At 47.5% G+C, this 15,161-nt stretch overlaps 1 protein-coding gene across 2 annotated transcripts in view; it reads left to right on the top strand.

The window, feature by feature from the left end:
- Positions 1–15,161, top strand: part of Arid1b (AT-rich interaction domain 1B) — a 318,541-nt gene that overhangs the window by 92,431 nt on the left and 210,949 nt on the right. For both annotated transcript variants that reach the window (XM_051206127.1, XM_051206126.1), the window contains exon 3: positions 3,249–3,398. In XM_051206127.1, the coding sequence (XP_051062084.1) occupies positions 3,249–3,398 (150 nt within the window). The remainder of the gene's footprint in view (positions 1–3,248; positions 3,399–15,161) is intronic.

The following is a 15,161-nucleotide window of genomic DNA, read 5'->3' as shown; positions in this document are numbered from 1 at the left end:
CCTAGCTGTGCGTGTGTGCGTGTGCGTGTGTGTGTGTGTGTGTGGAGGGGATGCTGGGTCATGAGGTCAGTGATAGAGAAGGAGAAGGAAGAAAGGGAGTCATTAAGCTGGAATATGAGCAGAAAGGCCAGGGCCTGGTGAAGGGAAAAGAGGGCGGAGAGGGAGGACTGAGACTCTCTTTATTGGGGTAGTTTCCTGGACGGAACCCTTGAGGCAGGTGTACCATCTTCAGGCACACCTGCCCTCCCTCTGCAGTAGAACTCTTGGAAACAACCCTCATCTTTTTAAAGGAAGGTTGTTATTTTGTGTTTGTACGTAATGTGTGGATGTGTCTAGAAATGAGTGAATCAGACTCTTTTTAAAAGGTCCCAGACGTATGCTGGAGATTTGCCATTAGCTTAGTTCAGTGATAACTGTAGAGGTAGCCGTGGACTGGAAGGCCCAGGCATTTCGTTGCAGTAATGCCTCCTGGTTAGCTGGTCTGGTGTGGGCTGCTGCTGCAGGGCCTTCGTTAGGGAGCTGACTTCCTGTCGTGGATGGAGTGAACCTGGGTTCCAGATCTGGTGGCACAGGTGCCTTCCATGAGTTAAGTTTAACTTTTTGATGCTGATAGCTGCCCGCTTAACCCACTTGTACGCTCACTCATCATATAACTGTGCCGTGAGGTCTTATTCCAGGGGCAGGGCTTTGTTGTGGGAGCAGATCTACACAGTCCATAGCTGAGGCCGTCCTTACCCTTGGTAAGTCAGTCAAGCCTGGGGAGGACGATGTTGGTAATGTTGCTTGCTCTGGCTCCCAGCTCCTATCACTTGGCTCATAGTACTCCGTCTCATTTGCACGTTACAGTCTGGTGACTTTAGTGATCCCAAATATGGTTAGAACAAACCCTGAGGGGCCAACACGGACTATGCGGCGAGTTCTTCATGGATGTCTCAGGCATTGGTCAGCACCGCAGAAGTAATGAATTACGCCGGAGCCCAGCAAGGCTGAGGTGGGGTGAGGAGGAGTACCAAGTACCTGAGGGGCTCCTGGGCTTTTGGGGTGGTCTGTTTTGTCATAGTGATATTTCACTTAAGTCTGAACGGCGGATAGTGCTTGAAAGTTCCACTTTTAAACTGACCAAAGCAAAACCCGTTAGCATTAAAGAGCTGAGCATTGGCTCCAGCACCAGATGATGTCACACTGAGAGGCTGGTTCTTATAGCAGCACTGAGGAGGTGGCCACTATGGCTTGGCGTTTGATGAGAAGCAGCACCTTTGCTGTGAACACCTACAGAGAATCCAGATTATGAAACTTCTGACTGCCCGCTGGTTTCAGTGTGATTCATGAAGTAGCCCGATTTACAGCTCACGTGTATGACAGACAAATGATGGCATGGGCCATACTTGCTGTCATGTATGATGGGTTCTGTATTGTGTGTGAGAGCTTTTGTAAGCCATGGAGCCAGCATATTAGAGCATTGCTCCTAGGGGAGTTGCTGGCTGTGTTGATGGAGGCTTATAGTCATCTTGATGCCACCAGACATGTTATCCTTGCCCCTTCAAATCGCACAAGGATGTCATGTGAAATTCTGCATTAGATATCACATCAGACATGTGAGTGTTGATCGGGAGGGAAGCACACCATCCTGATGTGGGATATTCTAGAAAGTGATTTTATGGACATTTCTTTGGCTTGACTTGACTCATTGTGAAATAGCAAGCTAAAATAAATAAAGCAGAGATTTCTGCAGTGATATTATTATTTTTTTTTTTTAACTTGCCTGCTGTAACAGCCTAGGTTCTGTGTGTGAGGAGCCTGTGTACTACTTTTTATTATATTTTCTGTGGTCATTGCAGGAAGGTTTTGAAAAAGAGTTGGCCCGGGTTGGAAGGAACCAGAGCATTAACTTTCTTTGCATTTTTCTCCTTTGATTCCGTTGTGTGTGCTGTGAGTTAGTGCACTATCTTGGAGGTAAACTTTTTTGTGTGTAAGAAAACTGTGTCCGCATTTCTTTCCCCCTGCTAAGTGCGTTTGCAGATAATTTGGCTCTTAAGTGTGAATCTGGTTCTGTTTCTGAAGTGTGTGGGCTCATGGGGCTGAAGTTCTTGGAGAGCTCTCATGGACCATATTGTAGCCTTACTAACGGGATGACGCTGTCAGCATCCACAGCAGCCGTGGGTTTCACTCCATGACTCCCGTTTTCCTTCCTGCTCTCCCAGTTGAGTTGGGGTTGGGTGCACGGAAAAAAAAAAATCTCTATTAAGTGGGGCAGGGGAGGGTGGTTATCATTTTGAGAGAAGCTGGAAAAACTGTCAGCGTTGGACTCTTGCATGAGAAAGGGCTTTTCTCTGAGCAGTGGGGGACTGAGGACTTAGGCTCCTGTGTGTTAGAGAGCAGAGGGATGGTTTCCCATAGCTTGGTCTAGCTCTGTTATTTGTACTGCAAGATTCTTTGTTTTTACCTGCTCTGTCAACTAAGAAAACTGCCCTCTGTTAGAAGTCAATCTTGCCTTCAAGAATGCACACTAGGCATGGCATTATTTGATGTATGTATTCAGTGTCTTCTGTGTATGGATCAGCTATCCAGTACTCTGACAAAGTCTGAGGTAATCCTCTCAGATAGGAAAGCAGCTTCCTGACTCCCAGTTTTGAGGGCACAGCATGACTGGCTGGCCCTGTGGCTCCCGGTCCTTGACGGGCAGCACGTCATGGCAGGAGCTCATGGCAGAGACAAAGAGCTTAGTGCATGGGCAGCAAACAGAAGTCGTGTGATGGGGTTGGCGTCCCTCTGTTCCCTCGGAGAGAGTGCCCCGCTGTCCTGCAGGCTTCACAGTAGGTCCGCCTTCCTACACTTGGGCCTTTGATCAGGGGTTTTGTGTGGTGGTAAGAGTGCCCGTCCCTTTCAGCAAATTAGTAACTGAATGCTGATGTCATGGTCCCACATGCTTGCCACACCCCATATCCCATCGAAGCCTTCCTACAGTGTGTGAATGACTTCACCTGGGCTGTGCGAACTCAGGAATGTCAGTGTCGGGGAACCCCTACCCGTAACTTTTCCGTCTGTATCAAAACTTGAAACCTGGCAAAGGTCACATTATCGTTTGACTCCATTGATGGTATGTGAACAGAAACGGAAAGGCAGTTTATCTGGTGAGGAGGAGAAAACACTGAGTTGAGTTGACGCCACATGACGGAATCAGAGCTGAATTTGAGTTCATGTAGTTGCGTGTCTTCCCTTCTCATGAGCTCTGTTTGACTTTCTTACAGATGCCGCCACAGTACGGACAGCAAGGTGTGAGTGGTTACTGCCAGCAAGGCCAGCAGCCATATTACAACCAGCAGCCGCAGCCCCCGCACCTCCCGCCCCAGGCCCAGTACCTGCAGCCCCAATCCCAGCAGAGGTACCAGCCACAGCAGGTGAGCTTCTCCTCCAGGCCTGTGTTCAGTGTTCAGTGACTGACAGTGCTCTGAACATCCTCCTGCCCTGGAAGCGATGGAGGAGGCTGCTTTTCGTGTGTAAAGGGGGAGCGCTTTCCAGACCCGGTTTCTCTGTCGCCCTGGCTCCCCTGAACTAGCTCTCTAGACCGGCGTGGCCTTGGCATGCCTGCCTCCTGAGTTCTGGGATTAGAGGTGCCCTGCCACCTGGCAGGGAATGTACTTTTGAGGGAAGGGTAGAACTGTAATCTAGCCCTTCCTCTCTCTCCCTCCTCTCCCCATCCTATCCTACCCAGAGATTGAAGGCTGGGAAGAGTGACTTTTGATAACGGCTCGGACACAGGCTAGTGGCAGCAGAAAGTGTCACTCGCTTCATGTCCCTGTGTATTCCCAAGCTTTCCACTTTGGTGAGGCCCTGTCGGGAGGGTTTGCAGGTCACGTGACCCGTGCTGGTTGGCCTTTTTAGTTTGGATGTTAAGGGCTACAGCATGGAAACGTGCTCGCCTTGGAGTGTTACCCTCCTGACGCTCAGTTATAAACAGGGGCCACTTCCGTTAGCACACACTAAAGAGTGGCCACCGCCATGCTCTACTGAATGCAATAGACTTCCATCTGCCCCTTCTTGCTGGGCTCCTCCTCTCTTGTCTTGAGGGGTGTCTTACTTTTGATCCTTCTGCTGCTGCTCTCCTGAGCGCTGGGGCTGTGTCGCCACCATGCACATCTGGTTTCTGGTTGAAATTAGACTGAAGTACATATTTGTGGAGGCAGGTAAGATGGCCGAACAGGTAAAGCCACCTGCCTGAACCTGATCACCCACGTGATAGAAAGAGATCAGACTCCCACAGTGTGACCTAGGATCGCACGTGCATGTCCACGCACGCACACGCGCGCGCACACACATGTAATCGAAATGAACAAGCATGTGTTATTGGGCCATGTATTTCAGCTAACACAATTGAGAAAGATAGTATAAGATACGTACGTGTTTGTCGAGACAGTTCTGTTTCATTTGTTTTACATGGCTGCTCTTGAGTGGGATGAGGCATGAGGAGTTGAGAGCCTTGCTCTGCGCTCAGACGTGCCCAGGAGCGGTCCAGCCTCCTTTGAAGCAGCTTGGCTCTTTGTTCTCTAGCCTTTTCCTCCACCCATCTGTCCTTTCTCTTTTGTGGGATGGGTCTGGTAAGGACTTCGAAGATGAATGTGTGTGATGCAGGCCTTGTCTTCTTTTAGAACTTTCTTTATGGAGTGAATGGATTTTTGACCTTAAGTGTGTGAACATGTAGCGGTTAATTTAAAAACTGTACTGGTCTTAGTTGTGTGTGTGTGTGTGTGTGTGTGTGTGTGTGTGTGTGTGTGCAGGTTTGTACACAGAAGTGCAGGCGCCCATGGGGTTGGAGGTGGTTGTGGGTCCTGGGGATCTAACTTGTGTCCCAAAAGAACGGCAGGTGCTCTTAACTGCTGCACCCATGGAACTTACTTTTAATGGCATGCATTGCTGCACCCATGGAACTTACTTTTAATGGCATGCATTGCTGCACCCACGGAACTTACTTTTAATGGCATGCATTTAAAAACTGTTCTTGGGGATCTGATGCTGTCCATTGCCACGTGACTTGGATTGTAATATTTTAAAGGGACTTATGACTGTAAGCAGAGAGTGAAGATGGTATTTAGTCCTGCTTCCTACATACTTAAGTTTTAAAAGCTTGAGCAGCCAATCCCGGGTTTATGGAATGGGGTACACAGTACTCCAGCGACCTCATCTAGCTCTTTCTAGTATGGGAGCGTTTTAAGCACTTCAATATCAGTCCCTGTAAGCGGGAGAGGCTGGCACCTGGCTTTTAGTAGATGAAGTTAGAGGCTTTTGTGAGGGCTTTGAGAGCCTTTCTGAAGTGATCTGTGGGCACGGGATGTTGTGTCACTGCACTGGAGCACTGGAGATTGCATCGCTCATCTTACCCTGCTATGCCCAAATGCGTCTCACCTGTAGAAGCAGTTTGGTGAAGGACTCTGAGCACCTGTCCCTTCCTCAGGACCAAGCTCCAAACTCACTTCCTTTACGAAGTGTTCACAGACAGCTTCCAGAAGAAGGCTATTAGTCACTTGATGTCCTTCATATGTAGTTGTGGACAGCATGCCACAGGTACATCCTGTTTTAGTGAATACTGTTTTATTGCACTCATTTTAGGGTTTCCGTTTGTTGTTCTTATAGTCCTGTTCTTTTCTTGACTTGAATGCATTGGAGTATCTGATAAGAAATACTGTCTCTTAACCATGATGGCTTGTTATGAAAATGGTCACTGAAGGGGGGAGGGACTGGGAGGATAGGAGGGAGAGGAAATTTTGGCTGGGATGTGAAATAAATAATAAACAAACAAAACCCCTAAATGAATATATTGTTATTTTTTAAAAAGAAAGTTGTCACTTAAAAAATGTATTCTGTGCAAGACCAAACACGTCCAGGATTTTTTCTTAAGTTCTAAACCTTTTTGTTTGTTTTTTGAAACACAGTTTCTCTGTATAGCCCTGGCTGTTTCTGAACTTGCTCTGTAGACCAGGCTGCCCTTGAACTCAGAGAACTCCCTGCTTCTGCCTCCCAGGTGCTAGGATTAGATATGGGCCACCACCATCCTGCTATGTTCTAACTCTTGATTTTTAGGATATCTCAGTATGTTTAGGGCTTAATTCAATGTCCGACACAGAGACTATATTATTTTAACAGGAAAAAAAAAAAAAGGCTATAGAAAAAAGTTTCTTGCCATCTTAGTTGCTTCTTGCCATGTTACCACCCATACTACCCTTTGCCAAATAATCACACTATTATAGATACACATGTACAAGCATTTATTATGTATGCCATATATTTATATTTGAGATTGCATAGTATCATGCTGTAACTCCTGCCCTCCTTTTACAGTTGAAGGTGTACTGTAATACTGTGTTTATTATTTATTACTCTTTTATCCACTCACATAAATATATTTTCTCCAGCTCTTTTCATTCCTTTATAGCCTTGTTGGGTTTTACAGACATATCGTAATATTTTTAACTAGTTCTCTTTCATGACATTGAGATTGCTTATAATCCAAACAGTGTTGCCCTTATAACCTGTGTCCGCATTGTGTCTTAAGCAGACGATAGTTTCTGTAGGGTAATTCATACAGGCCCCACTTGATGTCAGAGAGTGGGATGTGAGTCCTTTTCCAGATGGCTCACTGTGGAGGCTGCCTCCGTTTGTATCCCACGTTCATGGATATGTGCTACCCCATACTCCTTCTTGGAAGCCCTGCTGATTGTATTTGAAAGCATTTCTGTTTGGCTTTTTCTTGGGCTATAAATTCATGTCTTTTAATCTTGAATTCTTTCAACTTGGTTTTGATTCATGAAAATTCTGTACATTTTGGTGTACAGAATCACCACCCCCTCCAGTGTGTGTGTGTGTGTGTGTGTGTGTGTGTGTGTGTGTTGTTACGGAACTGTTTTTTTTTTTTTTTTTTTTTTTTTTTTGTGGGAATGGAGGATGGTGAGGCCCGTGAGATGGCTCGGTGGGTAAAGGTGCTTGCCGCCATCTCTAATGAGTTGTGTTCAGTACCCCAGGATCCATATGGCAGAAGGAGAGAAGTTACTTCCAGAAGTTTTCCTCTGACCTCGACGTGTGCTCTAGGGTATGGAATGCGTGTGTGCACGTGAACAAAATAAATAAATGAGTGTTTTTTAAGACACACAAACAATACAGAATGGATGGAGAGTGGCAAGTCCAAAATGTGTGCTGTGGACTGGAGGCCCAGAAGGGCCCTGGTGCAGGTGTGTAGGGATGAAGTCTACTTTACCTGTCACTTACTTGAATCTGGCCCCGCCTCAGGAATTGGATGATAGTGTGGGTGCCCATACTGTGGGTGGCAGTTTGCTGGATTCAAGTCACCATGTAAATGATGAATTTGACCCAAGAGTATATAAAAGTGACTTCTGCAGCCGCCCTCCATTGATAGCCTCCGATGTCCCTTCTGTGATTTGCCGGGTCCCCTGCAGTGTGCTGTTGGAGTTTCTTCCAAGTCCCTGCTCTTTTCCATTTGCTTTCTAGACTGTTTTCCTAGTGGTTGGTATGCATGTGCTAGTTGCATGTTCTTAGTGTTCTCTTTTTGGCGATTTCTTGGTTACCCATGTTTCACCGTGTAGCTGGGACTGGCCTGTTCTCCTATCTTTGGGGCTTTAGGCATGTGCTACCATGCCTAGCCTAAGCTTTCGTTTCTTACTGTTTTACTTCCTGCTGAATGTCTGTTTTGTTGTTATTGTGATTGTGTCTTTCCTCATGCATTTTCTTTGGAATAGTTAGTACTTAAGAAAATGGAAGAGCGGTCGGAATACAGTGTGCATTTGAAGGCCGTCCACCGAAGGCCGAGGGCTCCTGCTACTGAGTGTGGTCTATTCAGCTTCTTGTGCTTCGGGCCAGGCAGGATGCTGGCCTAGGGAACTGGAGGAGCATCTTGGGAAGGAGGGCTGCTAGTAGCACTGGGTGTGGTGCAGAAGAGGGGTTAGGGAGCGGGAGTCAGCCCACAGTGAGCTGCTCTCAAGGCCCTGGGGAAGATGGTGATTGGATATTTCATAATTGGCAGAGGTGGAGGAGGAATACAGTGAGGCAGAGTTGACACTTGAAGAGAAGAGCATGTCCTCCTGCCCTTCTCCACCCCTGGCTGCCCCAGCCTCTGGAACCCTCCGCTGGCCATTCCTTTAGGCAGATTTAAATTTCCTTTATATTCTTCAAAAGCACCCCCCCCCCCCCCCCCCGTAGGGATAGTCTGTGCTTTCCTCTTTTGTTGCTATTGTAAGCTGCATTCTCTTAAGAGTTAGCCATCCTTTCCGCTGCCCTCTGGCTGTGATGAGTTCAGTGTCTTGATTTAACCCATGTGATTGCAGTAAGTTCTCGGCAGTGCTATACTCACTCTAGTCACTTGGTTTCCATGCGGTTTGCCCAGGAAAATACTTAATTTTATAAAATATAAATTACCTTCCAGCTTTTTTTTTTTGCCTCTCTGCACCCCACTTCTCCCACTGCATTGTGGGCGGAAACTGACAGGTCTGCCCTGTTAGCCCTGATTAAATGCAAGCCTTCGCCTGTCGCTGTTAGATGTACTCTCCAGTGTGTTTTCCTTTCTTTTGGTAGCAGCCCATTGTTGGACTAAGGAAGGTCCCTCTTTGCTAACTTGCTGGGTTATCTTATTCATGGTGGGAATGGAATTTTTCTTACTTTGCTGTCTGTTGAGGTAAGCACTTCTTTTTCACGTATAATTTGTTCCTGGTGTAAGAACCTCTCTTCTGGGTTATTAAACCAGACCTGGATTCCAGCATGAACAACCTCAAGACACATTGTGCACATGCGTGCGTGTACACACACACACACACCCCACATTGTGTGCATGTGCATACATACACTCATATACACACACAAACACACTGGATTCAATTTCCTGGTGTCTGTTTGGGTTTCTTATACACACACACACACACACACACACACACACACACACACACACACATTGGATTTGGTTTCCTGGTATCTGCCTGAGTTTCTTATACATGTATTTGTGAATGTGATTGAGCTGTAATTATCTTCTAGAAGATGTGGTGTCTGTGGAACTTTGTAAGTCAATTGCAGACTCCCCTTTCCTAGTTCCCTGGAATGAATGATCTATTCTTTGAATGTTTTGCAGAAATGTCTGTAAAGCCATAGCAAATGATGTAGTTCTTAATTTTTACCTTCATTTCACCCTTGAGTTTTTAACTTGTAATTCTATTTGTGTGTGTGATTATGAGTCATAAACTTTTTCTAGAATCAGTTCACATGTAAATATTTTCATATTTATGAATTTAGCTATTTCATTTATTTTATAACATTATTAACATAAATTCATAGTCCTTATTAGCATAATCTTTGTAACACCCAGAGCTGAGGCATTTGGACTGATATTTTTCTTTTACTCTTTTGTTAACGTGATTGAATTTCCCATATTAATGGGCTTTGATGTTTCCGTCATGCGTGTAAGTGCCATTGATCATGTCCCTTATCTCCTTCCTAACCTTGTCCCTTCCCAGTTCTTACATCATTTATCTTCCACTCTCAGGTCATCTAGTTAAAAAAAAATTCTGGTAAAAGCTTTTACAGGCCATCCTTGGTCTTTGTCTTTTCCGTGTGTGTGTGTGTGTGTGTGTGTGTGTGTGTGTGTGTGTGTGTGTGTGTGTGAGAGAGAGAGAGAGAGAGAGAGATGTGTGTATATATGTATGTATGTGTATGTATGAGTGTTTATATATGTATATATGTACACATATACACTACATATATTGTATTTTGCTTTCTACTTTCCCAGTGTGGTTTTTTTCCAAGTGCACACTTAACATATTTGAATCCTTTTAGCCACGACTAAAGTAGTTCTAAGCACTGCATTAGGTAGTTGCTCCAATTTTGATATACATTGCCTTTGTCTTTTATTTCTGAGGTTTGTCTGGGATTCCTCTACATCTTTGTTTGCTGAAAGAGGTTTTTGGAGGCTGGTTGGGGTTCTGAGCCCATTCCCTTGGAAGGATTGATTGGTTTGCTTGGCTTGTCATTTCTAGTCCAGATATTCCCTGGGTGCTAGTCATCCATGGGCGCTGGCCACCTGGAGCCATGTTTCACCTTCTTTTTGTGGAGGTTCTCTTTTACATGTGTTCTGAGCATGCGCTGGACAGATCCCTGTGTACAGATGTTGCCGCCATGTCATAGCCCTGAAGGCCCTGAAGGCTTGTCATAGTTGCCCAGCGCTCTCCACTCTAGTCTCCCACCTTCCTGAGAGTATTTCAGAGTGGGATCATGGACACACTTCACCTCCAAATAGTGCCATCATCTCCAAGCACTAAATTCCTTGTCTTTCCGTCTGCTAAACTAGCCCTGTTGGGACATGGGCAGTTGGCCTTAATGCATAAGTAGCGTATCTGTTTCAAACAGAGTTTAGACAAGGCTAGTCCAGCGATGGAATCCCTAACCTGTTTAATAGAACAGCTGTGTCCTCTGCTGACTTGGGCCCTGACACGCCAGAGCGCCTGGCCATTGTCGCAGAGTGCCTTTACTGCTTGCTGGGTCTTGACGTGCTGGACATCTCCTGTGTTTTTGTCAGCAAGGCCCACTGGCTGGCTGGAGAGTAGCACATCATTGTGGCTGCTGTACGTCATGCTCCGGAGTCCCTGTCCAGCTCTCCTTCAGAGGGCGTCGCCTGACACTCCCCTGCCGTAGTTTTCGCCCTCACCCGAGCCTCGGTGCTCCGAGACACCAGCCTTTCCCTCCTACTCCCTTCAGCTCTCTCGCCCACGACTCCTTCTAGTATAACCCATACCTTGTGAAGGCCAGGTTGGTACCCATCGTTACTGACCAGTGGGCTGTCCATCCTGTGAACCTATTACATCGCGTTGACATAACGCTTGATTGTCCCACAACAGGGAAGCTACGATTGATTAGAGAGCTCTTGTAGTATGGCCTCTGGGACCACTTTCAATAAAATTCTCCTCCTGCGGTTTTGCACACCACAGGGGCAAGTGTTAATTTTGACCTGGCACCCTGGAGGTGGTGAGCCTGTGGTTGCTGAATCTCCCAGGATCCCCGAGTCTTTCTAGTCTTTTGTCTTTCGTTCCTCCTCCCTCTGGTCCAGACTTGCCCCTCCCTTCCCTGTTGTAGGCTCCTAGCCAGTGGTCCTTCTTGGTCTTCTACTTTGTTCTCCATATTGCTCCCCTGTCGACAAGCTCAGACTTCTCTGCCTTGCACAGAGAGCAGCCCAAAGCTGAACTCTGCAGCAGGAGCCAGCTTTTCTTGCTAGACTGGCGTCCTGTGCTCCAGAACCACTCACATGTAGTCCGAGGATGAGCAGAGGTGTCCTGACAGACAGAGTAGCAAGTCTCCCTAGTTGTTTGCTGTGATTTATATTATTTAAAACTATATAAACACGTACTGTTGATAGCAGGTAATCCAGAAGGCCCCCTTTTCTATGTATTTTTTAAAAAGAAAAAGCAGAGTTTATTTAGTCGAGGCTGGCCTCAAACTCACGATACTCCTGCCTCCTGAGTGCTGGGGTAACATGCCTGTTCTGCTATGCCTGGTTTAAGTTTCCCGTTTTCTAGTGAAATTTCTCTAAGCCCTCTTTTTTCATTTTAAAGAATGCTCATAGTTAAATAAGCCACTTTCAGAATTTCAAATAAGCCAGAACAATATGCCAACTATACAGTAAAAATGAAAGAGAAGCCGTATTTAATGTTGCTGTGCATTAGGAAAATGCTCGGATGCAGCCATTAGAAGTCTACGGCAGATGTCTGATGTTCGTGTGGGGTCTCTTTGGCCCTGACAGAACCAGGGAGAGCTGGCGCGAGCCTTGTGTTAGCATGTCTCGTATCTCCAGCAGGATCATCAGTGTGCAATTCTCCGCTAAGATGATGAGATACTTTTGGTAAAGTCCTCAACAAAGCACTATGCAGCCTTAGAATGCCGGGTAGTCTCCTTCCTGGATATGTTAGGGCATACTAAAGTGATTTTCAGAACATTTTGTTCCTCTCTGCAAATAGACTTGGTTTCTTGACTCACACAGTCAGCTTTTGTGTCACTATTTGTAGTCAATGTATATATGTTCAGATGTATGTATTGTATACAGACTGAGAACTGAGCCAGGACCCCACACATGACAGGCAGGCAATGGAGTAATTGAGTTATTTCCCTCATCTGCTTTTTGCTTTTGTTTTTCCCTGTAAGCTGCCCAGCTTGGAGCTTAGGCAAACCTTGAGCTTTCGATCCTGCTGCGTCAACCTCCCAAGTAGCTAGGATTACTGGCAAGTATAGGTCATTGGGCTTGGTGGCATGATTTTAGGTGCATGTGAGTGCTGGGAGTTTCTCAAGTAGGAAGACATTTAGTTGAGGTGGTGTCTTGTGGTTTCAGAGGTTCAATCCATTATCATCATGGTGGGACATGGCAGCGTGCAGGCAGACATGGTGCCTGAGGCAGAGCTGAGAGTCTATTTCTTGCAGGCAACAGGAAGTCCCACTGAGACACTGGGTATATCTTGAGCATTGGAGACCTCAAGGCCCAACCCCCGCAGTGACACACTTCCTCCGACAAGGCCACACCTCCTCATAGTGCCACTCCCTATGAGATTATGAAGGCCAGGGACATTCAAATTACCCCAAGTGTGTGACCAGCACGGAGTCCACAGGGTGAGTGGTGTGGCCAGACCATCTGTAGACTCTGAGCAGCTTGACTCCATGGGATCTGATAGCACAGAGCCCGCGTCAGGGACTGAAGTTAGAAGGGAGAACATGCTCAGGGACTGAGAACTGTTTCCACAGGCTGAGTGACCAGGCAGTGATCATGGTTCATGCCAGTGAACCGTCTAAGGCTGTACAGAAGGGGCTCAGAACACCCCGGAAGAGTTGAAGTTCCTTTTGTTCTATTTGTGTTTTCTGAATTCTCTACAACAAACATGCGTGTCATGTATGTAATTCAGAGCACTGTAGCCGTCCAGTAGTGCGGCAGATAAGGATCATGGCATGCCTCTGTTGTCCAGCCGTTCGCTTTCCTTCTTAACTACATCTTCACAATGTCTGAAAATCCCTTCAGTGCTCCTGTAACCAGGAGGCAGCTCCTGCCTACTTGCGTTCTCATCACTTACTAGAGATAATCCTTGCCCCCAGGCTCTACATTCCCTCAGATTATTCCAACCTCCCTCCAGTATTTAGGTCCAAAGCCTCAACCCCCATCACCCCACCCCCCACCCCACCCCACAGCTGCTGCTCCTTCCAGCAATGCTACCGAGGGGTGAGATACAGGAAGCGGGGGGAGCGCCTCTGTCCACACACGCACACACACTCACACACACACACACGCACCCACTCTCACACACTCTCACACTCACACACTCACACTCACACACGCACACACACTCTCACACACTCACTCTCACTCACGCACACACGCACACACACACTCTCACACATGCACACACACACTCACACACACGCACGCACGCACACACACGCACTCTCACACACACACTCACGAACACGCGCGCGCGCGCACACACTCGCACTCTCACACACACTCACACTCACTCACACACTCTCACACACACACACTCACACGCGCACACACTCACTCACACACACTCACTCACACTCACGAGACACACACTCACACACACAAACTCACACACACTCACACACTCACACTCACACACTCACTCACACTCACACACACGCACTCTCACACACACCCACACGCACTCACACACACCCACACGCACTCACACACACTCACACACACTCACACACACACACTCACACACACTCACACACACACACACACACACACACCCCGCCTTCCCTGGGAACACAGGCTGTGGTCCCTCACTGTTACTCCCAGGGGCCCTGCCTCCCTCCCCTTTCCTCCTTAGCTACCCTTTCTGTGTTCCCTTGGCAGTCCCTCTCAGCTGCTCCTCTCTTTCCTCCTCGAGTTCCTGCTGCCCCTTGAATGTGGCATTGGCCACATGATGACCCTGCGGCCCTGTGGCTAGCATACTTCCTATGCACTCTCCCTTAACCACAGCCGCCCGGTCTCCTGAACTTGGTTTCCCACTGTCCTTTGCCCAGCCTCTCCCTCCCAGTCTAGGTCCCAGCAGCCAGGCTTTGCTCTCCTCCCTGTGTGCTTGCTCCCCAGAATCCACACAGCCTGAGGCCAGGTGCCCTGAGGAGGCTCCTTTCCAAGCCCGCACAGGGCTCCCCTCCACTGTCCTCCCAACCTCACCTGTCCCAGCAAGCAGCCTCCCTTGCTTTCGCCCCTGGCTTTCTGCCTGGTTTTTCTTATCTTCCTGTCTCTGAGTGTTGGCCTGTGGTCTGGTCTCACCTTTGGAGTCTGTTTTCCTTCCCGTCCGCTCTCTTCCCTGCCTGCCTGTGGTGGTGACATTGAGTATCCAGAGGAGTGATCATCAGGTACACCTGTAGCTGGGACTCTCCCTCCTGCCGGTCCAGCCTTACAGAGAAGACCCCTCCCTCGAGGCTTCTAAAGCTCACACACAGCTGCGCTCTCCTGTCCTTCCTTCTGCAGACCTTTGCCTTCGGTAGCCCCATCCCCAAATAAGGAACCTCTTCTTCCTGATAATTTGGCCAGAAGCTTAAACAAAAAAAGATGCTGCATCTGTTGACCTTGTGTGTGCTGACTGACAGTTGTGTGGCGGTCAGAGGACACTTCCTGGCTGTGGCACCCCAGTACCCCTCTGCCACGTACCTCTCTGCCTTTCTCCCTGAGCTGGTTGCTATGTGGCTTGTGCAGACTTGTCTGTTAGGATTTGGTATTGCCTGTGCTTTCACCCCATAGAAACCAGCTTTGTGAGAGCAAGGTCTCTGTTTTGTGCTTATTTTATCTCTAGTTCTGAGGTCAGTGCCTGGCACAAAACAGATACTCAGTAAACATTTTGAATATTGTTGCTAGTTTAATCATGGAAAGTATCTTTTTACTTTTCTGGTGCATGGCAAACTGACTCTGTGTGTGTGTGTGTGTGTGTGTGTGTAAGAAATAAAACATTTGCTACTGGGCATTGGGGTCCTGTGACAATTGTTGATATGGCCCACAGTACCTAGTAAGAGGCAATTCTAGATGGCTTTTTCATACACCGTGTAGAGGGGCGGGGACGCACACGCACGCGCATGTGTACACACGTGCATCGAAGCCTGCCTGCCGGCCT

This window comes from Phodopus roborovskii, unplaced genomic scaffold (assembly GCF_943737965.1).
Source record: "Phodopus roborovskii unplaced genomic scaffold, PHOROB, whole genome shotgun sequence".
In the NCBI taxonomy this organism is placed as follows: domain Eukaryota; kingdom Metazoa; phylum Chordata; class Mammalia; order Rodentia; family Cricetidae; genus Phodopus; species Phodopus roborovskii.
This window is presented reverse-complemented; position numbering and strand designations above follow the sequence as displayed.